General features: G+C 42.4%; 2 protein-coding genes across 6 annotated transcripts in view; one reads left to right on the top strand and one right to left on the bottom strand.

Moving 5' to 3' along the window:
* The window catches only part of kif5ab (kinesin family member 5A, b), a 56243-nt gene extending 41970 nt beyond the window's left edge, over positions 1-14273 (bottom strand). For all 4 annotated transcript variants that reach the window (XM_031853791.1, XM_031853762.1, XM_031853772.1 and 1 more), the window contains exon 1: positions 13740-14273. In XM_031853791.1, coding sequence (XP_031709651.1) covers positions 13740-13868 — 129 coding nt within the window. In that variant the 5' untranslated portion in view covers positions 13869-14273. The remainder of the gene's footprint in view (positions 1-13739) is intronic.
* Positions 14274-15785: 1512 nt separating this feature from the next.
* Positions 15786-24067, top strand: part of dctn2 (dynactin 2 (p50)) — a 12470-nt gene continuing 4188 nt past the window's right edge. Inside the window, exons 1-11 of one of the 2 annotated variants that reach the window (XM_031850871.1) lie at positions 15786-16030; positions 16349-16417; positions 18586-18591; positions 19399-19495; positions 20297-20358; positions 20550-20648; positions 21743-21903; positions 22545-22698; positions 22971-23036; positions 23267-23305; positions 23503-23580. In XM_031850871.1, the coding sequence (XP_031706731.1) occupies positions 15995-16030; positions 16349-16417; positions 18586-18591; positions 19399-19495; positions 20297-20358; positions 20550-20648; positions 21743-21903; positions 22545-22698; positions 22971-23036; positions 23267-23305; positions 23503-23580 (867 nt within the window). In that variant the 5' untranslated portion in view covers positions 15786-15994. The remainder of the gene's footprint in view (positions 16031-16348; positions 16418-18585; positions 18592-19398; positions 19496-20296; positions 20359-20549; positions 20649-21742; positions 21904-22544; positions 22699-22970; positions 23037-23266; positions 23306-23502; positions 23581-24067) is intronic. The other variant, XM_031850878.1, reaches the window with a different exon arrangement.

The following is a 24067-nucleotide window of genomic DNA, read 5'->3' as shown; positions in this document are numbered from 1 at the left end:
AATAAGCTCTGTTCCTGGCATGGAAGGATGTATTCTTTTGCCACGTTAAATCACAGTTTATCACGTTCCTTTTTCAATCCACAAGCATATGTGCTGGTTTTGTAGTCGCATACAATTTTAACGCTTTGTATGCCTTTCTGCCAATTTGTGCACAATACTTCAGCATTGTAGGGGGTAATAATGTGTCACAGTAAAAGTTGTATTATTTATACTAATGCAGTGCTTGCTGCTTTCTCAAGACCGCTCTTACAAACAACTGCACACCCAACACTACCCTTCAATACACCTGCCGTGCCATAGTTGCGTCACATACCCAAGTTGCGGCTACTCACGGTCAGGTACACCAGTGAAATACACTCTGGTTCACAGGAAAAAATATACACAGACAGACTTTACTGTTAGGCAAAGTGAGCAACTGCCTGGGGGCCCCCAACTATAAGGGCCCAAAACAGCTATAGATTTATTATGATGTTTATATGAAAATATTGAATTATGTCAATCTAACTCATTGTAATGTTACCCCAAAAATAACTTACCAAGGGCCCCCAAAGGCAAGCCCTTAAATAATTAGCAACAGAATTGTATACTGAGTGTGTACATACATTGTAGTTCCGCTACATTTACCTGACGGATAAATGTTACTGGTTAAGTTGCAGGTTTAGATTTGACCTGCAAAATATAACAAAATATGATGCAGTATTATTCAATAAACTATCCAGCATTATATTTGCATTGAAAGCTCCGCCTAAAACAGACACTAAGTAACCGTAGCTAAATTTAACTACATTGTGTGGATAATGCCTCACTTTGAATCTCCACTTGAAATAAACATTTGAAAGCTGGACTTTTACTATATGTGGTATTGTGGCATTAAAAGTTTTGTTTTTAAATAAGATACAAATGGAATTCAGAGCATATCTATGATTCAGTCAGTGTCGGCTGGAATTGCTGCATGCACAGAGTGAGCACAAACGGCCGCACTCCGAGCGGAGTAGGCTAACCGCTCGTGTTTGTTACGAATGAAATAAACCAAAACACATTAATTCAACTGGAGTCAGTTAACCGCTACACTAAGCTAGGCTAGTGAGCAGGACTTGTTTTTCTGCCATTCATTTCCCCCCTGTGTTATTATTAGATTCAGCCATTGCCTTATTTATGTGGAAGAACAACCTCATTTACTGAGATGTTGAAGAATCAAAATGTACTTTTAAATTACAGAACAAAGGTGATGGTCAGTTAGCGTTCGCTAAGGCTAGCTGTGGCTATCCCGGCAGTTAGCTTAACCTAACCACAGTCTATAGCCACTGCAGTTTGGTGTTTATCTCTGTTTTGCTGTTTATTATTTTCAAATGACACATTAAATCAACAAAAATTAAGAAAAAGACTATCTAAATAGTTTGACCTTTTTCCACACTTTTTAAAGTAAATATTACAAGACCAATATATTGAATTGATATACAGTATTAACATATAGTAGATGAGACTGCCAAGAAAATAGATGTTTTTTTCTTGCCACTCAGTGCTTCTGTTTAACCTATTTTATAAGAAAAAGTCAAAAGTAAAAACAGAAAAAGGCAATTTGTGCCACTCCCAAAAGCTGTAGCTGAATATCAGGCAGCATTACTGCAATGTAAGACATTGCGTGTTGACATTTCCACAGTGACTTCCCTCTCTACAGTGCATACAATAATTAGTTTGTGGCAGCGGAGACAGTTTGGCAGAATCCAATCTTCGATTTAAAATATTATTTCTCCTCCATTTCTTAATAAGCTGAACTGATTGCTGTGAAGTGCTGTAATCACAACTGCAGGTACAAACAAGCTTTCCATCAGACGTGATTAGGGCTGAATCTGCATCCAATGAGTCATTTGTAATGTGCACACAGTGGGCTCATGCAAACCATACCAAACAACAGGGGGGGGATCATGATGTGGTCTTCATTGGGGTGAATAAAATGAGTCAGTTATATAAGCTGGATGAAAAACAGCCCTTTGCCAATCATTTGTTCCGTTGGCTCCACCTTTAAAACATTAATCTGATCCTGCACTGTATAAAAATAATAATAGCATAAATGTACAAGACAGTCTGTAAGCTCTCTATCTGCGTGTCCATCTCTCTGCCTGTCGGTTTAAGCAGGTATACTTGTTTGTTTGATTGTGTAATTTAACGGATGTCTTTTCAGTTATGTGCATGCACGTCGAAAGCTGGAATAGGGAGCACATTTTTTTCTAAATCTGTTAGTGTGTGTGTGTGTGTGCTAATAATATATTAAATGATGCTTGTACATGCAGAAAGTGTACATGGCACTCAGCTTTGTGTGTGATGTCAAACACCCACATGCCCCGTCCAGCCTGCAATTTGCTGCTGTCTGCCAGGAGACAAAAGAGGTGGTGGGTTGCAGGCAAAGAGCGAGAGACCAAGAGACAGATAGACCAAGAGAGAATTAAAAACACCAGAAACTGTGAGAATTATTGGCAGTGAAAAACAAGCCTGAGCTGTTGTAGATAAATCTAGACATATAATCAGCATAAACAGGAACAAAAACAGAAAGACAAAAAGAAGGAAATACAATCAAGATCGACTGAAGGCAAGAAGATGAGTTAACAAGAGGCAGTGAAAGAAAGAAAAAAGAGGGATGAACGGTTTCAGCAGCAGCTGTTGAATTTAGATAGAGGTCCTCTGGTACAACAGGCATGATACCCTCGAGACCACAAAGGCCCCTCTCTAACCAGAGGGCTTGGCATGGATACACAGTCACATCTAAATGTTGTACTTATGTCTGCAAACAATGACTTGCCATGAGCCGAACAACAAAACAGCGCACCCCCCACATCTTGGCTATTGTTTCGTTGGTTGGAATTTCTACAGTATAGTTATTTTAATAACTCAGCTTGGTAAGGAGCTTTTTCTTGGAATTAGGTCACTCTGCTGAGTGAATTAAATCCATGTAACGTGATTATTAGCCTGCTAGCTGTCCTGCTAACACTCTTAAGTCTCTTTATAAAAGCGAGGAGGGCCAACTGTTTCAAAGGGAGGGACTCATATGCACCAACATGCACGCCGGGCCAGGCCGGCTACAAAAACCAAGAACCGAGAGGCTCGGAAAGCAACACACACAGAGGGAGAGTGACTTTATTCTCCGCTCATTACTCTTTATTCATTACTTTATCTTTACATGGCAAATAGTTGCTGCTATATTAAATCGTTTTGACGGATGGGTAAGCATTTAGTTTCTATCTAGTGCACGAGTGACAGGATATACATTCCTGCAGCCAGTTTCATGCTGTTTAAATGATTGGCAGTTGACGGTATTGTGCACAGAAACATAGCACCGCACCAGTAAAGGCAAGAAAGAGGAAGACTGCTACAGTAGATTGCAAACAATGCAGGTTTTTTAGGAAACAGGGATATATTTGATGTGTTGCATCGATTATGACCTCAAGCTACATTCTCCTTTGCTTCTGACAGACAACAGGATTTATTCACACACCCACAAAAGGTCACTTGTCAGGAAAATGTAGTCTTGGCTCATTTAAGTTGAACAATTGACCAATGCCTTCATTTATGTGGAGAGGACAGTCTTGAAGGTAGTAACAACATCCATACACAAGAAAAGGCCAACGCACAAAACAACTCCCCCTGCATAAGGTGAATAATTGGTGACTGACAGTACTTGTGGCAAGGGAACGATACTTTCCAACACAGCCACACATTTTGATCTCATTCAGACTGGTTTAATTCTTGTCACATTCTGTCTCTCAATCTAGTTTCACACCGAAGCCTCCCTCCCACTAACCAGGAGACATATAACTAAATATTTTAAAAGGCAGAGCTGGATGAGATAAGAACATTAGGCATGTATTCCTCCTCCTCCTACACATTGGTGGGCTGACAGGCAGGCTGGCGACGGCTGCTCACTTTTTTTCCTCCATGGCTCCTTTGCAGTGGTTTGGTGTTGGAGTGTGAGCTCGACAAAGGGCAGGAGGAGGAAAAGGAGGAGGGGCCCTATTTTTCCTCATCAGACTCTGTGTGTGTCTCAGTCTCTGTATCAATCCCCCCCCCCCCCCACACAAACTCATCAACTCCCCGGCTCTCTCCTCGCACGCGTAAATGCACATACAAGCAGAGTTCTTGCTGCCAATGTCTGCTCTATCCGTCAAGCTAATCAGGCTTTGAGCCCCAGATAACAGCATCATTAGTGATTCTCTCGACAACAGAAAACCCCTTACAACTGCAAAAGCTCCAGTCACACAATATTACCAAACATAACTGCATTTCCTAATTCACTCTGCTGACAAGTCTAGGCAGAGTCAACTGGCACACACTGCCTCGATGGCAAAGCAGTGCCGACTGAGTCGCGTTGGTGGTGGTATTATTTCTGAGTTGTCTTGTAACTATCTTGTAGTTATCAAAGCTATTTTTTTTTGCCGTTTTACTTTATCACCAGCTTAGAGAACAAAGGTTTACCACTCAACATCACATTATTAACACTCTACTAATAATTTCACAAAGTTTTCTGCATCGAGTTGTTTATTAACGATCCGCACATTGAAGTGGAGCAATTAGTCCCCCACCAAACTCTGCATAATTTATCAGGATGAGTGAGAGAAACAGGGGAGTGGAGAGCAGAGGGAGAGAAAGATTGGGCTTTGTTCACACGCTTTGTTGAGTTTCAGACCAGAAAATAGGAGCAACATCAATCTCCCTATGGACATTAGCGGAGTGAGAGACAGAGAGATTTGGAGCCACATCAGCAGCCGGTTGAGGAGAGTGAGACAGAGAACGAATTCAAACCACGACAGATACACTGAGATGATGGACAGAAAATGACTGAAAAGATAAGCACAGATAGAGAGAAGACAGCAATAAAACATGCTGATGAATACTCTTTTATTCCATTCCGAGTAGGTCTGGAAAATGACACATCCACTCCAGAAGTGCAACCGCAGCTCTACCCACCTGTCTGTCAGGGCTGAACATTAAGCCTCTACGCATCTTCGGTACACACCAAAGTGTGTCCGCAGGACAGAGTATCAGAGACAGTCAAGTATTGAAAGCTGGCATGTTCATAATCTTGTTAACTCATTTTGGATCAGGTAGTTCCTGAACACGACCCACCTTTTCTCTTGTATACAGTCCATTTTGATCATGGATCCCTGCTTTAATCCTTAGATAATGAGTCAGTTGTTCCATGGAGTATATTTCCTCTTCAATGTCCAGCCACTGTCCTGGTCTTGGAGGGTCACATTTCAACCAGCTCCTCGTGATGGCCTTTTTACATGCGAGTGTCAGGATTTTGAAGAGATAGATGTCCTTTTGAATGGTGTCGTCAGGTATCAATCCCAGGTAGTTCCTGATTTAAATCCAAATTTTCAATGCTTGACCTTTGACAAAGCAGTAGTAAAAACAACCTCACCTCAGGGCCCATTAAATAGCTCTCCATTAAGTCCTTAAATCCGCAATAACTTGATAGAGAGGCAGAATGCGAGACAAATTATTTTAATAAGTGACAGAAAAATGGCATTTACAAATCTATGATAACTGAACAAATTCCATCTGCTGATGAATATCATGTAATAAGAAAAGCATCTACTAAATGGATTCAGAGGTGAGATTATTTTGGCAAAACTGTCTAACTTGGACAAAATTCTTGTACACCAGTTTATATGATATTCGAAAAAAATTGAGAGACAGTGAAGGAAAGTGCAAGGAGAGCGGAAAACACTCTTCAGGGATGACAAAGATGTCTCATCATCGAGGTGACACTTTGACTGTTTCTGTGCTCGCCTCCAATGTCATGTTTGATTTGGCATGCAGCCTTCCCACACCTTCCAGTTATTTACATTATAGCAATTGTACAGAAAATAGAACTGAACCTTGAGATAGAGATGAGTAGTTTAACATAAATTGGGATCAGCGACCTCAGCAAAGAGTTTCGATCACAACCTGAGCTATTAGCTGGGCTCTCAAAGGGAATATTTGATGTCAAAGGAAATGTCTGAGGTCTTGTGGACTCATTTCAGCCAGCAACCCACCTGCATTCAGCTCAACCTGCGTATAAGCAAATCCAGTCAAAATTGAATTCACACAAGGTACAAGATTACTCCCGACAGCAGCTTCGTCTCTGTCTGCGCCACTTTGGCACCACACAGAAAAGGCCAAACACATTTAGCATTTAATACAGAGGAAATCTTTCTTTTTTTCAGGCAGTAAAGCATCGTGTCTAAATTCAAATAAAGCACTGAATGTGTAAAACAATCTCATCAACACTCACTAACCCTGCTAGAATAGACACTGCATTCATTTATCCTGAAAGTATAATTTACCTGAATGTGTTTTTGTAAAAAAAGGAGGCCTATTGTGCCATTTGTGAGAAGGAATAACAAAAACTTCATGAATGCCCCTCTCTTCTTGAGAGTGAAGCCAAGTTAAGAAAGAAAGCTCTCAAGAAGCCGTTGATTCCTCTACACCAGTAATTCATATACCCATGAGACAACTGCATTTAGGCGAGAAGTGATGCTCCAATGAAATGATAATGCAGGCAACTCATAATGCAGACATCTGTACGCTCTGTGCCAAATTGAAATAGAGGTTTTGTGTTGTCCTGGTCCACAGTTCTAATTGAATCTGGATCCAGACCCTCGACACTGAGACTGATTCTCAGAAGCAGCCAGAAACAGACACATGCAGTAATCCACCAACTATGCCATCGAGCTGCTTTGCACCATTACTATGAGCCCTGTTAATGACTACATGCGGCAGAGAATGAATTATAAATTAGGGTAGGATGAAAGTCGTGAAGATGTGGCAACATAAGCACACAATTCTATCTTTTTGCGTACGCTGACGGCAATTATTAAAGCGAGTGAAGCTAGGGGAACAGCTGAATGGAAAATGAAAGCAATCCAAGAAATAGTCGTGAGCAATGACTTAAATTTGCTGTAAAAATCAACACGGTTAATAGGATTCCGTTCAGCTACAACTAACGACCGAGCTGTGCAGCGAGGTAATTTGGATAATAAAAGGCCTCTAGAAAAAAAAGGTGAATGGTATTAAGAGTTTGCATGAAATGGCGTTAATTAGAAACTCTGGGAGATAGAAGAGGTGGAGTAAAAAAGCTAAAAAAATCAGTATGTGTGTCTATGTACGCCACAAAGAAAACTGGTTTACTGTGTGCTGTAGAGGTGTTTTTAAATGTCTGGGCTGGGACCAATCCAGAGCCATGCACAAAATAAAATCTTTGCCAGGATTTTCCAAGTCTCTGTTTTGTATTGTTGTTTAAAAATCACAAGTGAGATTAACCTTGATTAAAAGCAATAAAGGAATGTTCTTTAAGGCATGGCTCCCCTGAGAAAGGAGGGAAACATTGACCCAGGGTAGATGTCAATGTTCTACAGTGTCAGAGATCGATGAACTGAACTGTGATTAATCGAAGGACACAGAAGTCCTGGGCATGCAAAGTGCAGGGATGCTCCTCTCGACGCCTTGGGATTTCCTCCCTGATCTACTGCCAGGCTAATACAGCACCAACTTGCCCATGGGGTCTCGGCATGTGCACACACGTGTGCGAGCACGTGTGCAGCCGGTTATGCTGTACTGCCCACAGACACCGAGGGCAGACATGGAGACCAGGCATGCATCCTGGGCAGGGCTAATGGTTAATGAGGACAGGATGCTCCATTAATGCTCCCCGGAGTAACAAGCCTGCTAGTCACAGCCCACTTCTGTCATAAAGGGAGAGAGATGGGCAGGAAACGTGTTGACGAACTGGCACAAGCTTATCTAACCCTGGCATGTGTGCACGCTGAGTAAAAATAAAGATGAGCTGAAGGAACTGGCAGCTAATATGCCGTTGAGCGTGCCCGCTGACTGAATTGGAGTCAGTATCATGTTAACATTAGGTTAAAGATGAGAGGAAGGGCTGGCAGCGCTGGTTGGTTTGGGTTGTAGCTAGATAGATACGGTAGCCATAAAGTGATTAATACTGATTTTTCTCTTGAAATACAGCAAAATGAATCTCAGCGAGTTTAAGTTTCTCATTTTGGGGATTCTCACATATCTGGGCTGACTGGAATGAAATACCACTCACCACAGTCACAAAGATCCTTTAAAATTACCCTGACTCCTGACTGACAGGCACTTCCCCCTTGACACCATTAAAACCCGCCATAGACAACTCTGCCGAACTTAATGAGATGACAGACGATGCTGAGCTTCTCCTCTCGCATCTTCCTAAAACTGCTGCTGAGTCGTGAGGAAAATGAGCCACAGAATCATTACACCATGAAACACAGCTATACAGTGAAGTGTGTATTTAGGAAGAGAGAGAGAGAAAGAGAGAGAGAGAGAGAGAGAGAGAGAGAGAGAGAGAGAGAGAGAGAGAGAGAGAGAGAGAGAGAGAGAGAGAGAGAGAGGGGGGTCTGATCCCAAGTGGTAGCTGTTGTGTTGACGGCATTCAAAGGGAGAAATGAGTGCAGATCTTGACCCTACACAGCAATCCCATTACACGGCCTAATTGGACAGGGTGTGTGCACTGCATTGATAGAATTGGAGCACTGAAGCGTGCAGGGTGGGGATGAGGGAGCCCTTTGGACCTCAATTTGTGACTGTTTGGTCTGCAGACAGTTAAAGCCATTGCAAAGAAATATCCTCGAGGAGAACACGGCTCGAGTGGCTCTATAAATAACAAAAGGTACGAGGCAGGTAGATGACTTTACCCTGCGTCCGCCATGCACTGTCAACAGTTTGTTTCAACAGCAGCTGTTTTCCCCTCTTGGTGCCTAATCAAGAAAAGGAGAGGAGAAGAAAAGAGAAGAAAATCAGCCCTCAGCCGAGCACGACGGGGAAAGAGCACGCAGCTCCATCAGAATTCAGACACGCGTCTTAGATTGGCCGCTCATAATTAATCGGTTAATTTCTATAAATATTACATGCCTATTTTCCGCAACAGTAGCACACGTGATTCTAATTCATTGTTATAGATCTCAGAAAAAAGCTTTCAGGGGAAAATAAGTGCTTTCTTGTGAGGAAGTAGCAAAGCCTGGATAACAATGGTGAGCTTCAGTGCAGAATAAACTCGTGTGAACCTTTTGACAAGACTTAAAAATGTAAGCAAGGTGGTTTTTTTTTGCAGCAGTTAACAAAGCAGCCTTTAGCACCCTAGAGTTTATGTGGTAGACTTGTAAGCAAGCAAGGGAACAGCGATACCAGGGAGAGGTAATCCATAGAATTATAAATGGTTGTGCAGAAAATAGAGAATCAATAGTTCTTTAATGTGCACATTTCAATTGGACTCGCAAAGTTCACCCTCCTCGATATCCATCATGGTCAACAAAAACAAAAGATCAAACGGCTCGGTAAGACAATGACAAGGAGGTCAGAGTAGAGAGGTAAGGGACCGAGTGTTTTGAATTACAGCTACACCTCAGCATACACACACGCAGAGGCACGTGCTCACGCCCCAAGGTTGAGTCTGACAGGATGATGGCTGACAGTTTTGGAAACAAACGCGACGAGGAAGGAGGCTTTTCTTGTTGTTGTTGCATTTTGGTGCAAAACTTAAACAGTCTGGCCCTCCTCCAGGATGCAGGCTCATTAAATTTGTACCTCTAATATTGGAAAGTAATGGTCTACGACTAAAGGGACTCCTTGCTTCAGAGACACAATGACCTATAGCTAAAGAGGCACTGCAGAGAAAAATCCACTGTTGAGCATTTCCTCTTGCTCGTTTAAAACAGTTCGACACGGAGAGGGATCTAATTATCTGTGTTTAAAAGTTATGTCATGCTACTACCCCCTGAAGCTAAACTCAGACCAAGCATGCGGCTAAGAATATTCACAAAGGTTTACAACAACAGCAGCCAAATTAACCACAGAATTATTTCATTTTGGACAAAAGGAATGGAAATGATGCTGTTTCGCCTCTTCAGCGGTGAGGCTTAAACAAACAATCACAGAGGGAATAGCATGTTATTTCATATAGACTCCTAACTCATATCTTATCATTATACGCTGCCGCTGGTATGATGCATACATGCATACAATGAATCTTTAAGAAGCCTGTAGCATGTGTGCAGCTCGTATGGCTCTCGCATTAGATATCTATACGTCACTGCCTCGGAGCAAGAGAGAAGAAATTCCATATCTTGCTCCCTCGGAGTCGACCGTGATTATTTATTATTCATAGAACTGAATCCAAAGCGTGATTCATCGTGGTTGTCGTTTTCGCCTGCGACAAGATTAGGAGGGACAATCTGGCCCCTGTGACGTCGCATTGTTCCAGACAGTGAAGCAGCAGAGACAGCTGTGTCACTCCACTGTGGAGCAAACACAACGGCCGAGCTTTTGGACGGTAAAGGCTGAGTATGGTCATTACTGTCACACAGCCAGCGTGGCTCCACAGGTGGCATGTGAGATGAAAAAAGAAATGATTTTCACATTGATTGTTGTGTGTGACATATTGCTATTGTCATTAAAATGACTATTGGGAAAAAATGGTGTTGCAATGTCTGAAAGTGCTTCAAGGAACAGGAACTCTTCCGGAAGCTGAATGTCTAACTTAGGGATGCGAGATTACCTGTTTCACATGTCTTCTATCAATGTTTTGTGTTTCTTTGAAGATCCAACATTCGCTGCATTACTGGTTTCAGACCTGAACGAGTGATTCTGCTCATTTGTGTTTGTGCTTGTTGCACTGATGCTCCGCACCTCAGAGAATAGGCACTGACTCCTCACTGCTGATGCCAAGTGAATGCAGAATAGTACATCCTGTGTTGTGGCAGTGAAGTCACTAAAAAAACTTGAACGTCTGAGTGCAGTCCAGACGAACCGAGTTGAGTTCTTAGTACTCTAAAGCTACACAAATCAAATTTCTATATTAGTCAGTTGACTGTATAGTATAACAGGGGTTGCTCATAGACAACTGGCACAAGACTCTCAAGTTCCCCTCAGATCTATTGCGCGTTTCAGCATCTTTCAGCTCAATATTGAAAGTCTGCGCCTTTGCTGTTTTGATTCCATCTCACCGCTCTAATCATAACTGGCATAAACTCACTGTACCTACCCAGCAGAAAACAGCAGACAAAACAAAGGTGGTGTGTAGCTGGTGAACAGATTGCACCGTTTAGCAGCTAAAGAGCCAGAAATTTCACTCGGGAGTTTTATAAATAGACATAAATCTAGTCTTGTTTTTAAGAGAGGTTGTGTAATTTTTCGAATTGAGAAAAAACAACAACAATCTTCCTCTTACAAATGTAAAGCTGAATTCACAAGCTATAAAATGCATCCCTAGTCAATTGTTATACTCTTGCTGCTGCACGCCTACTTCGTCTTGTATGACCGGCTTATGAAGGCTTATGTCAGATAACTAAAGATAGATATTGCTGTGTGAGTAATATGTCTTTGCTATCTTTACAACTTCGCTATGCTTGTATGATTAAGCCTGTCACAAATAAACTATTCAGTGTGTCAATATTATAGTTACGTAACCTTGCTTGAAGTAATCCCCGTTAGAGCAGAGGATGCAAAGCTAATGTTGAAGTTGATGTGTCGAGTTCGAGTCTGAGTTTAAGTTGTCAAAATTAAACATCCAAGTTGTTTCAGTAGTCTTTGACTCTGCAATGAAACCACTGCACATCTTACCAGTCACACTTCACCCGTCCCCAGTGTTTTGAGGCCCCCGGAGACGTTCCTTCATCGATTCAGAGCACACCAACACGCCATCTTCCCAGATCTTTAATCTTTCCAAGTCTCCTCCTGCCTGCCAACCCAGGTGCTGCCGAGCCATCACTCAAGAGCTGAAATCCTGGCCTCTGTCATTTAACAAGTTCTGGAAGGAGCCTTCCTCGAGCAGACAAATGTGGGGCCATCAGTGCTGCCCAGATGCGAATTGTTTTTTATCAACCGTCAGAATGCGAGCGCTTAGTTGTCAGTACGGGATCCCTGCAGCGTGCCTGCTCGCCTGCCAGCCTGATATTCTAACTCCTCATCCAACCTGACGGCCGTAGCATTTCAACTCTCAGGAGACATGTTTTTTTTACAACTTCATCCAAGTGTGTTCCAGAGCTACAAGAGAGATGCTGCAGAAGGAAACCACACAGTCTGATCGCAGTTACACAACTACAAACCCTTCGCATTATACCCCCCAAGCAATTACATTCAGAAAGATGAAAACTGTGTGCATGCATCTGAGCAGAAGGAAATTGATGGACGGTTCGTACATGAGGTTACTGAAAATATAAGAAGAGAAGTGCACGCTTTTGTTTCCAGACGTTATCAGTTTTGAAGGCTCCTGCTGCCATACTGGAGTCTTGGAAGGCAACAACAGCCGTGCAGTGTGCATGTTTTCTTGGCATAACGACAGATCACAGTTCCCTTAATTGGGTAACATGATTTATATCCCTGCACACTGTTTTCAGCTGTCATCATCTGCAGACTACTTTGAAGTACACACTAAAACACTGCAGCCTGAATGACACAGAAGCGCTGACAATGATCCAAGATACTCTTTAGAATGTAAAACTGAGATAGTTTTAAATAACCTCATAACATACAAGAAAGAACATCTGTATGAATTTGTCAGTCTTCTGCTGCCTTTAAACACACACAGAATACATTTAAATACAGTTCCCAAGATGGAAGCGGGAATGACTGATTTCAAGCCGTTGTACTGCCAACATGCCACTCCCAAATAGCATCAAAATGATGTGGTAATGTGAGTATTCAGTCATTCAATCTGCTTGAGGCAGATGTCTTGCTGGGATATCTGCCTCAACGATGCTGTCTTGCTTTTCAATATGTGTGCATGCATGTGTATGTGACAACATTTGTAAACTGATATGGATTTTCTGCTGTCTTCATTATCACTCGAACACAACTGTCAGGCCATATGTGTGTGTGTGTGTGTGTGTGTGTGTTAGCGTCGGCCCTGATGGGCGTTACATCTAAACACTGTGAACATTTACATTCAGAGCACTCTTAATCCCCCGCTGTTAACCTCAGCCTCAGGTACGCATCCATCAGAGTGACAGATGTTTTACAGCTTGGTTCATTTTCACGTGCTGCTCTCTGCTCCAAAGCAGTGACAGTAATTATCAGCAGCTATTCAAACCTCTTGACTGGACAGAACCCCTCCCAGAGCCTAACTATGACTCTCATTAGATTTGCAGCACCTGATACCTGAACAGCTCCTTAGAAGCTGCCTGTAAGATACGCCAACAACAATCAACCGATCCTACGTGATCTTCTGACACAGGAAACACACCAAAAATCCAGCAGATAAATACCACAGAAGAAGCAAATAATGAGCTGGTGTGGGAACACAGAGGTGGGGCCAAGATGCATTTTCAGAAAATTATGAGTTTTTAAGATCTTCACAACGCTGGTAAAGCTCAGGCTTGTGGAGTTTATTGATCTTGGGCTTAATTTCAACAAGAAATGGGATGATTTTGGCAGATCATCTGAGGTAATGACATGAGAGGCTATTCATCAATTCGATCCAGCCTTATTTTCTGCAAGGCTTAGTACACCTTGTTGCTCTTTGATGGCAGCAACACACATCTGAATGATGCATGATGCTGATCAGACTATCGATAGGGGCTATACTTAGTTTGATCCCTGTCAGAAGCCTTTAAGTCTGCAGTGTTCTCTGGTCAACATCTGATGTGTGAGATGAGAAGTGTATCGTCGGCGTGCGCAGACTGCATGGGGTGACAAAGAGGAAGGAGATCGAGATAACTTACCCCGAGGATGACAGTATCTTCTCCTTGAAATATTGGGATGAACTTATCTCTGCGGATAATTTCCGACTTGTTCAGAGGACGAAATCGACACAAAACCTTGATATTGCATTCTGCGTTAGCATCTGCCATCGTGTGTGGGGGGTGGCGGGGGAGGGGAGGGGGGGGGGGGGTGGATAGTAGACGCGCTTCCAAAAGATAACGAGGAATTTAAATTAAAGACAAAATATTCCTTGTGCAGCCTTTTCCCGTAAACCACCTGGACGCGAGCTGAAACCACCGGCTATACCCACTTGCAAAGCGAGACCGGCAACATTTGGAAGAATGAACTACGAGTTTTTTTTTTGGGGGGGGGGGGGACTAAAGCCGGATTCTTTAAAGAAAACGTAAAGAAAGAACCCGTTTGAGAGAGTTTCTTGTTTCAAACGTCCTCGTCCCAACTCTGGTCCAGTTGAGCGGTGGAGAACAGATGGAGAGTTGTGAATGGTGAGTGTAATCCAAGCTGGTCCGGTCGGCAGTGGCTGCACGGTGCATCACTGTCATCCCACTGACTCTCACTGGGGGCGGGGCGTGGTGAAGGAGCGACTCCAAAAAAATCCTCCCTCATCAGGACCGCTGAGCAGAAGAGCAGGGACAGGAGCTCCACACTGCTTCTTATTCCCGCCACCACAACTACACATGGCCCCGAGAGAAAAGTTCACTTTTAACCATTAAACACTTTAGTTTGAACAAGACCGGTCGCCATGCTGGACAAACTGGGTGGTCACGTGAAAACCGATAGGCTCCGGTTTAGGCCGAATCCGTTGATGTGTCACTGCACTCGCATTCAGTTGCAACACTCCAGAGAGACTTGATTAAAAAGATATGTGGGTTCTGCCAGTGGCTCCTCTTGGCGTAAAATGTATAGACAAGAAACACAGTAAGAGAGAATAAAGCTGTAGCACTTACAATAGGTTTACATTTAAAACTGATGTATTTGCATTTGAATCAGAATTATGAAATAATTGCCAGAAAAATACAGCAAGAAATAGACCACAATATCCAGAGTTTCGTGCCATAGGGCTCTGGATGACAAAGCCATAGTCTGTGTCTTGAGATGTATTATTGGGCCTCAAATTACGCTTTGTCATCTATACCAATCATGTGATTGGTTGACACTAATGATTCATTGTATGTATGTTTAATTCAATGAATAATAATGTGTTGTAGGTTATGTAACATACTGTGTGCAATATATAGTAAGCGATAATATGAAAAACAAACGTGCATTACATGAACACACTCTTATACAGTATTATGTAATCATAAGAAGTTTCTTTGCATAGGCCTATGATAGGAATAATCAATCCCTGCACTGTTTGGTATGCAAGAAATGTGACATAGGGAACAGAATAACATTTTAAGACTTTTTAAGTCAGTGATTTTTTTGATTTATTTGACAGTGTTTTCAGGATTTGGTTTGGAAATAGTTGCTTCTCCTCCAACATGGCCTACAAAACGCCCACAATGTGTGCAGTGATAAAAATAAAAAATCAGGTAAAACATTGAAAAACGTTGCAAAATACATGATTAGTTAATTTAAATAAGACACATACAGCAGTACCGTATCATACTTTATATGGCTATTTACTGCATTATCTGGAATAGCCTAGTTAACAACACGTTAGATAAGCAGCATCATTCTTTCCGACAGAGTGAATCATCCTCTTAGTCGACTGTCTTTGGCCCGTTGATTGAGTTGTCTGGTCGTACCTTTAGCGCCACCGTGTGACGACTCTTCTGCAATTCAACCAAACAATTTTAGAAAAAAAGACAGAATCATTTTGTTGTTGAAGCGAATGAGTTGTTGAGTATTGTGTGAGTGCGACAGCAAATATGAAAAAAACGATGCTAAACAACAGAAAAGGGACCTTGCATTATATTCGTCAAACTGGGCGCATGCGTAAAGACGCTCCACTTCCTCGGGAGCGCTTGATTTGTTGGTTTTGGTACGCCGTTGGACTCTTCCCCGTCCGTGTAGCTAATACATCACCGCCCGTCCGCCTGCTCCTCCATGAAACCCAACGTACACGCTGTCAAATCAAGCTAGCGTAGTGACCACATCAGCCTGGAAGCCTCCGCCGGCTGAGAGACTGCTGGCTCATCTACCGTTAACTTGTGATACAATTTGATTTATTTAATCGATAATTTACACGTTTAAAGAGCTGCTAATATATTCTATCGTGGTTTATTGGTCTCGTCGTTGCTCCTCGCTGAAAATGGCTGATCCCAAATACGCAAACTTGCCAGGAATTGTAAGTGGCTAATGTTATCAGACAGGTTAGCTAGAATGCTACAAGGCAATGCTAGCACCAAGATGTGACAGCTAGCAGCTAAACTATCATGTTTACTATGTCGTCTGCTTATTGTTTGCAACTACCAAACAACTAGCGTTAAAACTGGTAGATTATTCGTGGCAAACATTTCTGTTAATATTGTGTCTTGTGATACAAGCTACCAAGTAGCAACGGCTAGCTACGTCTTGTTGAATGGGCCGGGGCGTTGGCCAGACTAATGCCAATAAACGGGATATCTGATAGTTTGATGTGTTGTTTACCTGATTGTTTTATTAGGCCTTTAACGAGCCGGATGTGTACGAGACCGGTGACCTCCCAGAAGATGACCAGGCTCAGTTTGAGTCGGTAAGTGGACGTTTTGTATTGACTGGATGTGTCCGTTTGCAGGCTGTTTGATTCGCTGCTCATTTGTTACCGAACTAACGTTGACAAACGAGGGTTTACACTTTGTTATAACGGAGAATGCATTTCTTTACGGCGGTACGTGCGCGTTACCCCTGCCATGATTAAACGCCTAACTACACAATAACTTAGATTACTGTTACTACCTTCACTGCAAAGCACTGATTGTCCCTCAGCAGTACTGTAAAGTAAACTGTGTCACTGCATTTGTGCTGTCCGTACCAACTGTAAGGTAAATTAGAAAAAAAGATGTCATCTATGGCCCCTTCATAAATACTTGTGTTATAATTGTGTGATCCATAAAACAAGATATGTACATTTTGTTTATATTTCATACAACATGTCAAGACGTCCTTTTCAGGTTACTGTTTAACTTAATCATCCATATATTATAAGCTACATATTGGTACATCTCCTGATTTATACATAGAGAGAAGGGACAGGTTGAGAATAGATCATTAAAGTCCCACGCAAGCACCATTATCTTTTAAAATGTCAGGGAACAAAATCTACTGCGGATGTTTATAACGATGTCATGAAGATGCCCACCAACTGTAACACTAAGCAGAGTTAGTGGTTTCAAACGTGTATTGCTGTGCTGGACGGTTTACTGACCAGCTGAGTGAATCCTAATTGGCATTTTCCCTTCCATGTGTCCACATTCGTTCTTCCCTTACCCTTGCCCTTGTTTTGACTCTGCCCCAACCCTCCTGGGACCTTAGTTTGTACAAGTAAGACTGGATCCATTTTACTCTTAGTGAGCTCAATGCCATGCTTTTTATGCATGTATTTTTTTAATCTCATATCCACTTTTACTACCTCTAACTGATTTGGATGAAATGGATCGATGGAGTGACCCTCTTTGTGCCCTGTAATTCATCAATTTCTGATTGTTTTGAAGTGCAAGAAATTGATTATTTTCCTCCTATTTGTGTTGCTCAGGTAGAACTCTTTTAAATGATTTTGATTGGTCTTCAGCAGTGCAACACGTACATTAGAGAAGTGTTCATTTGTTTTAGATATTTCCTTTTTTAAACCTATCATCATGTTCTAACAGTTGCTTCCTGCCTAACAACACTATTTTGACTAACTGGATGTTTCAAAGGCCCCTATAGGCTGCAATAACTCCTTGAAGGTGCATTGGTACATTGCTTAATAACATGGCTATAAATTACTGTAAGTTTTCAAATTTGAGACATGTCAGACTGTTGGCCAAATCCCTGGTGTATCCTAGCATAATTGATAAATGCAATCAGAAACATGCATTAACTTAACTAATTAAACTTTGGCTGTGGTGCCGTCACTTCAATGTTTTCTTCTTTGCCAGAGTTCCACAAACAGTATGTTTGGTTTATGCCTATTACTTTAATCAAGTGTGTTGTGTTGACCAGTGTATTCTACATCATTTCATATTAGTATCCACTGACATTATTTTGTAACACTGACCTCATGAATTTGGGCCCAAATTTCTGATCCTGCCAGACTTTTGACGCAGACTTCCTTGGTCACCAATGCCCTAAATCTGCCATGGATGGATATTTCTCGCAGCGCTATCTCAGACCTCCATCTCGGATTGATAACCAATGATATCATTCTGTTTGTCTGGGACAGACCAAAATCACTCTGTGTATCGGGGCCTTACCTCTGATATACTTCATTAACAGCATTGGTTAGGCCTTTTAAGTTTCTTGACCCGTCATTCTGCCTCATGGATTGTTTTTTAAAACACCATCCACAGCATAATGTTTTGAGACCTACAATGCCCTCCATGAGAGCATACGCTGGCATTGCATTATAAAGTGCAGTATGGTATCAAAGGAGAACGTAACTTGTTGGTGTTTTCGAACCATCTTACCCTGAAATCGGGGAAGAGAGAAAGAACTGGAGACATGATGAGCGGTCTGAACCGTGTCTCCAGGGTTTTTAACAGCAACTCTCAGAACACTGCTTTCTTTCTTATCTTTCCCCGACCCTGGCCAACTGTTCCTGTTGTGTGCATGGCATGTGATAACCACATTAATCTGTGTTGACTCTCTCTCTCTCTCCCCCAACTTTTTTTTCTCTCCCTCTGCTCTTCTGTTACTTTCTCTAACTCTCTTTGGAAACCCAAGGAGCTGGTAAGAGCCTGACTAACTCTCCTCCTCACCCTTCCTCCTCCTCCCTTCATCTGCTTAACTGTCTTGTGTTTTGTGGTGTTGCTTTCTGTATGTGAGCCCGGACTCATGTCATCTATCCGTCTGTGTCATTGGTGTTTTAATCCTACCGTAGCCTCTAGTTCATCATAATTGATCACGTGGAAGTTCTGATCAAATGATGCATGTTTTTTTTTTTTTTTTTGTTCTTCCCAGAATCACTAATCAAACTGTCGTTTAGAAAAGAAAGCGTTAGTGGCTTCCAACTCTTCATCCACGTAACATTGATTTTTACCACAGTAGACTTATACGACATGGATAACCCATTTTATTAAAGAATGAAACCTTTTTAAAGAAGGTCTTCAGCCTCTGCAGTCAGGCCAAGGATGAACTATGGCTGTGACACACATAATGCCGTTTCATCTCTTGCCTGCTGCTCCTCTACATTATGTTGTAATAATCTGGCTCTGGACTGCCCCAAATTTTGGCTGTAAAGCTGTTGCAGATTTCCATGATTCATTGCTACAGTGGCTTTTATTTTCTGTGCTTGTGTAACCTTTGTAAGTCATAATACACTCGTCGACTTAACCTCATAATTCATTTTCTTTTAAATCATATTTCGGGGCAATGATCAAACATATAACATGTTTCAAGTCTACCATGGGCTTCTGGCTCACTGGCTCAATAAGCCAAGGCTCATTTTTAAGTCTTTGTTGTATGTATAGTACAACATTCCCTTTTTAAGATTTTGTTAATGTTCATCTGACTTTATTTCCTTTATTTCAATAACAGGAGGAGCTCTGCAGTGACAGCGTGGAGAGGATTGTGGTCAACCCCAACGCAGCCTTTGACAAGTTCAAAGACAAGCATGTCAACACCAAGGGGCTCGGTCAGTTCACAGGATTATTAATCACTCGTCACTATTAACTTCACTGTATGAGGTGAAACAGAAAGGTAACATCACCTTTAGTAAATATATACATTACAAATATGACTGTTCAATAACTATGTTCATTTATACAGAGGTGTTTCTGTTATTTAACCTGCCCTCATTGGTATTAATGGGGTGGACAAAATAATAGAAACACCTCTGTTGAATGCAATACAGTTCATTAGCTCCACAAACTGCAGTCTCCAAAATGACCGTACATATAAATCAACACCATCTCTTCTTAGAAATTACAAATGATTGACAAATGATGACAATCTTCCCAAAGTTAAGCTTTATTGCAAGACTGTTGTATTACACGGCATCAGTTTTACTTAAGTGTACATAATGAACTGGTAACTGGTTGTTTTTTTCTGTTATTGTATCTGGTGTCCTCAGTACATTCTGTGACCAGTAATAACCATAAATACTAAGTATACAAACACAATTATTGTAATCTGTTTTTTTTTTTGTTTTTTTTAGAATAGCTTTTACAAAATCCAAAATGTACTCTTACTGGATAGAGAAATATAAATTACCAATAATACAAGATATACAACCTTTAATAACAACTTTGCCAAATACAAGACTGGCAGACGTAGTTGACAGGTGCTGTTGCTTCACAATGTAAACGGATCCATTCTTTTGTCGATTTTAATCCCCAAATCTTTATGCTGGGCTTGGTACTGACAACCAGTCTGCTTTCTCTGTCCGTTGTATTTCTGTTTGATTTCTAACGAGCCGTTTGTCTCCTTTTCACAGACTTCTCAGACAGAATCAGTAGAAGCCAGAGAGTGGGCTACGAGTCAGGAGAATTTGAGATCGTGAGTACCTTCTAGTCAGCACCAATGAATCACTTCACTTTTTATTCTTTTTAAAACGTGTTCCATTTCAGGGTAACAACACCATGAGGATTTTTCTATTGGCACTTGATAAAGTCAAGAGCGTGCTCTCTCTGTATTAGACTCACTTTGCTGTTGTGTAGTGTTCACTATGCCCTCTCATCTTTGCTCAGCTCGGAGAGGGCTGTGGAGTGAAGGAGACGCCCCAGCAGAAGTACCAGCGCTTGGTGAACGAGATCCAGGAACTCACTCAGGAGGTGGACGCCATCCAGGTGAACTGCCAGCGAGACGCACACATGAGCTCGAGCGCGCCTCCCTCTTGCCCACAGGACTGGGCTCTGATGATCCAGCCTTTATCTAGCTGTCTGCACACACATTCACTAGCCGTTCTACAAAGAGACTTTCCTCCGCTCTGCTCCTTGACCACATCATCATGGGAGGGGCAACCTTTTAGTTGGAACAGTTTCAAAGGTGGAATATTTCTGCCCAGTTCTTACTGTTGCACTAGAGACCTGAGCTTTGTACGGCGTGTGCACCGAAGCCTTAAATTAGCTGAAAATGAATTGATTGAAACACAGTCCAAGGAATTGCTTTTCAGACTTACAAAGACTCCTCAACCCCGAAACTAATTAAACCTTCGGTGTCATTAAATTGGATACTCGCAGAGTAGAGTCTGCTGCTCCATGAGTCCCAGCATCAAATTCAACCTGAGTTGGCAGTTCTTGTGACAGAATCCATGGGTTTTAGCTCATGCAGGTCATGCTGGCAGAACGAGCAGCCTGCTTCTCTGTTTCAGTCTCTAAATTTAAACTTGTGAAAGACCTCCGTGGAGTCATGGCCTCACTCCAAATTAAAAGTGTGGCCATTCATCAGGGTGACTGTATTGAATGGAGAAGTCCTCTGCTGCATTGCATAGGTGAGAACATACTGTAATACTGTAATGTACTTATATAGAGCAGATTTATTGAGAATAATGTGATGGTTTCATGATAGTGTGCTGAATTAGCATGCAGGGATCACACCAGATTATTATTCTCTTAATTGTGTTTTTGAATACGGGTCAAAAACAAAAGTAAACATTAAAAAAATACACCTCTGTATTTAGTTATTTAATTTGTTTACCCTAAAATATACATCCCATGCAGGAAGCTACAGTAGCTAATCCAGGATCTGTAATTCTGTTCTACTGAAATATAATATCGGAACAAATTCAATTTACATGGCGAGTGCAAAGCGTGAATGTTTACATATCCAGTATGTTTTCCCTTTTTTAAATTTGAATACCTCTGCGTTGCGTTGGTGCTTGACCTGTCACTGCCGTGTAGAACTCAGTCACTCCATGACGGCGGTGTTCCTCTGCTTCCAGTCTGCCACACAGGAAACCAACGCAGAAGAGCGCCTGACCCCGGTGGTCCTCGCCCAGCACGCCGCCCAGCTCAAGCAGCAGCTGGTCTCTGCCCACCTCGACTCGCTGCTGGGACCTCATGCACACATCAATCTGGCTGACCCAGACGGAGCACTGGCCAGGTGAGCTGGGTGACGAGGCAGTGAAGCAAGAGGACAAAACATCTGGAACCTGATGCTAATCAGACCCTTGCCGAGTGATGAGGCAGTAGGCAGGGAATGGCTGGAAAGAGGGATAAGAACAATGGTAGCTTGAAGATATAGAGGGAGTGTCAATGATAGATGGTGGGAGGGAGGAGCAGGGGAATTAATTCCAATGAGCGCACTGTAACCCAGATGTAACGAGTAAGAGAGTAACAAGGGCAAGGCAGAGCAGCTGGTATCAATCGTCCACACAAACCCCCTCCCCCCCCGCTGAGCTCAGCGTAGCACTACCTGGGGAGCACAAGCACCAATGGACGGATGATTGAGGAAGGCTAATAAAAACTTTAGAAGGAGAGAGATTACCACCAAGGCCATAGAGTGAATGAAAACGTACAGTTGCGACATTTAAGACTACATCTTTGTAGTGAAGATAGAGAGGGAAAGAGACTGACACAAGAGGGAGAAGGGGAATAAAAAGTGATGGAAAAACGGATCTAAAAAGATCCAAGCTCACCTTGACCTTGCAGTTTACAACAGAGCTTGAAAAGCAACACATGGAGTTGATAACAATATTGAACATTTAATCCTTTTGTGTCTCCTTCTTTCCTTCCTTCCCCCAGGCGTCTGCTCACCCAGCTGGAAGTGGCCAAGGGCAACCGTGGCAGCGGTGCGGGAGAGGGCAAGCCGACGGCATCGGCTAAGGGCCCAGATGGAGTGGTGCTCTACGAGCTGCACAGCAGACCGGAGCAGGAGAAATTCAATGAATCTGCCAAGGTAAAAGTGTAAAGGGAGGTAGAGGGGAAGCAGAGCAAAGTGTCTGGGAGACGAGCGCACTCGTGAAATGAGCAAATGTTGATCTGCCAGACGCCTTTTTGTTTTCATTCTCGTGAGAGGAATGTCAGAATATTTAATGGTAAATAAACGGGACAAAAGGCTTCCTGCCTGTGTGCGTGTGTGCGTGTGTGCGTGCGTGCGTGCGTGTGTGTGTGTCTTGTGGGATGCTGTTGTCACTGCCAGCCTTGTGTTGCCTTGTTCGGTCCCTGTAGATGGCGGAACTGGAGAAGCGTCTAGCTGAGCTGGAGATGGCTGTTGGCTCAGGATCAGACAAGCAGGTACACACCGACTCTCTCACACACACACACACACATCCTCTCTAATGCTTCTCTCTCTCTTTCACTCTCACACCGGTAGAATTTTCATGCTCCTGTTGCCGTGTAACCATCCGCTCACTGAAGCTGAATAAAATCTTACACTTGATTTATGTAAATGATGGCTTCATTGAGGATCAGACATTGAGGATTCTTCTTATATTTCATTGTCCCTCTTTGTGTTTCTGTTGCAGGGACCTCTGAGTTCTGGCGTGCAAGGAGCCAGTTTGATGGTAAGAAGTCAACAACTTTTTTTTGGGAGCGCACCAAGTGGAGTCTGTGTATCTGATGTGCAGCCGGAGAACTGGGTCATACTTCAAAGATGAATGACATCAGTTCCTCCCAAGTTTGTTTATTGTTGCTGTGCCAGTAGCGAGAGCAAGAATACTTGTGTGCATGCTCGTATATAACTTGTGTTTGTTTGAATCAGGCCACCATAGAGCTCCTGCAGGCGAGGGTCAGCGCACTGGACTCAGCTACTCTGGATCAAGTGGAGGCCAGACTGCAGGTAACCAATCAGCACACAGCACGGGGTTAATTGGGGAATTGGATGATTTTTATACAAATATCAGTTGCAATTTCACTGCATTCTTATTTGTACATCACGTTTCCCACGGGAACTTTGTGTCTTAAAATAAATGTTGTTTTTCTGTCTTATGGAGAGAGTTCTATAACGAGCTTGATATTTCATCTATTTGCGTTCAGTACGGTCGAGATGGTGCAACAGCTAACCCCGCAAACCCAAAGCGTATTAACAACTTATACACACAGTGTGTCTTGTGCATCTAACAAATGTTAAATTATAAAATAAGATACAGATCACAGCCCGTCCTCTGACTCTTGTATCTATTGATATCTACTACAGCTTGCCCGCTAAAAAGAATCAAAAGTAATGTTTTTACTTCAGCTATGACCGCACTGTAATTGTTTTTCAATCGGCCTCACAGAGAGAGAGAGAGAGAGAGAGAGAGAGAGAGAGAGAGAGAGAGAGAGAG

The sequence above is a fragment of the Anarrhichthys ocellatus genome, unplaced genomic scaffold, assembly GCF_004355925.1.
Source record: "Anarrhichthys ocellatus isolate YVR2014 unplaced genomic scaffold, GSC_Weel_1.0 scaffold1, whole genome shotgun sequence".
Classification (NCBI taxonomy): Eukaryota; Metazoa; Chordata; class Actinopteri; order Perciformes; family Anarhichadidae; genus Anarrhichthys; species Anarrhichthys ocellatus.
This window is presented reverse-complemented; position numbering and strand designations above follow the sequence as displayed.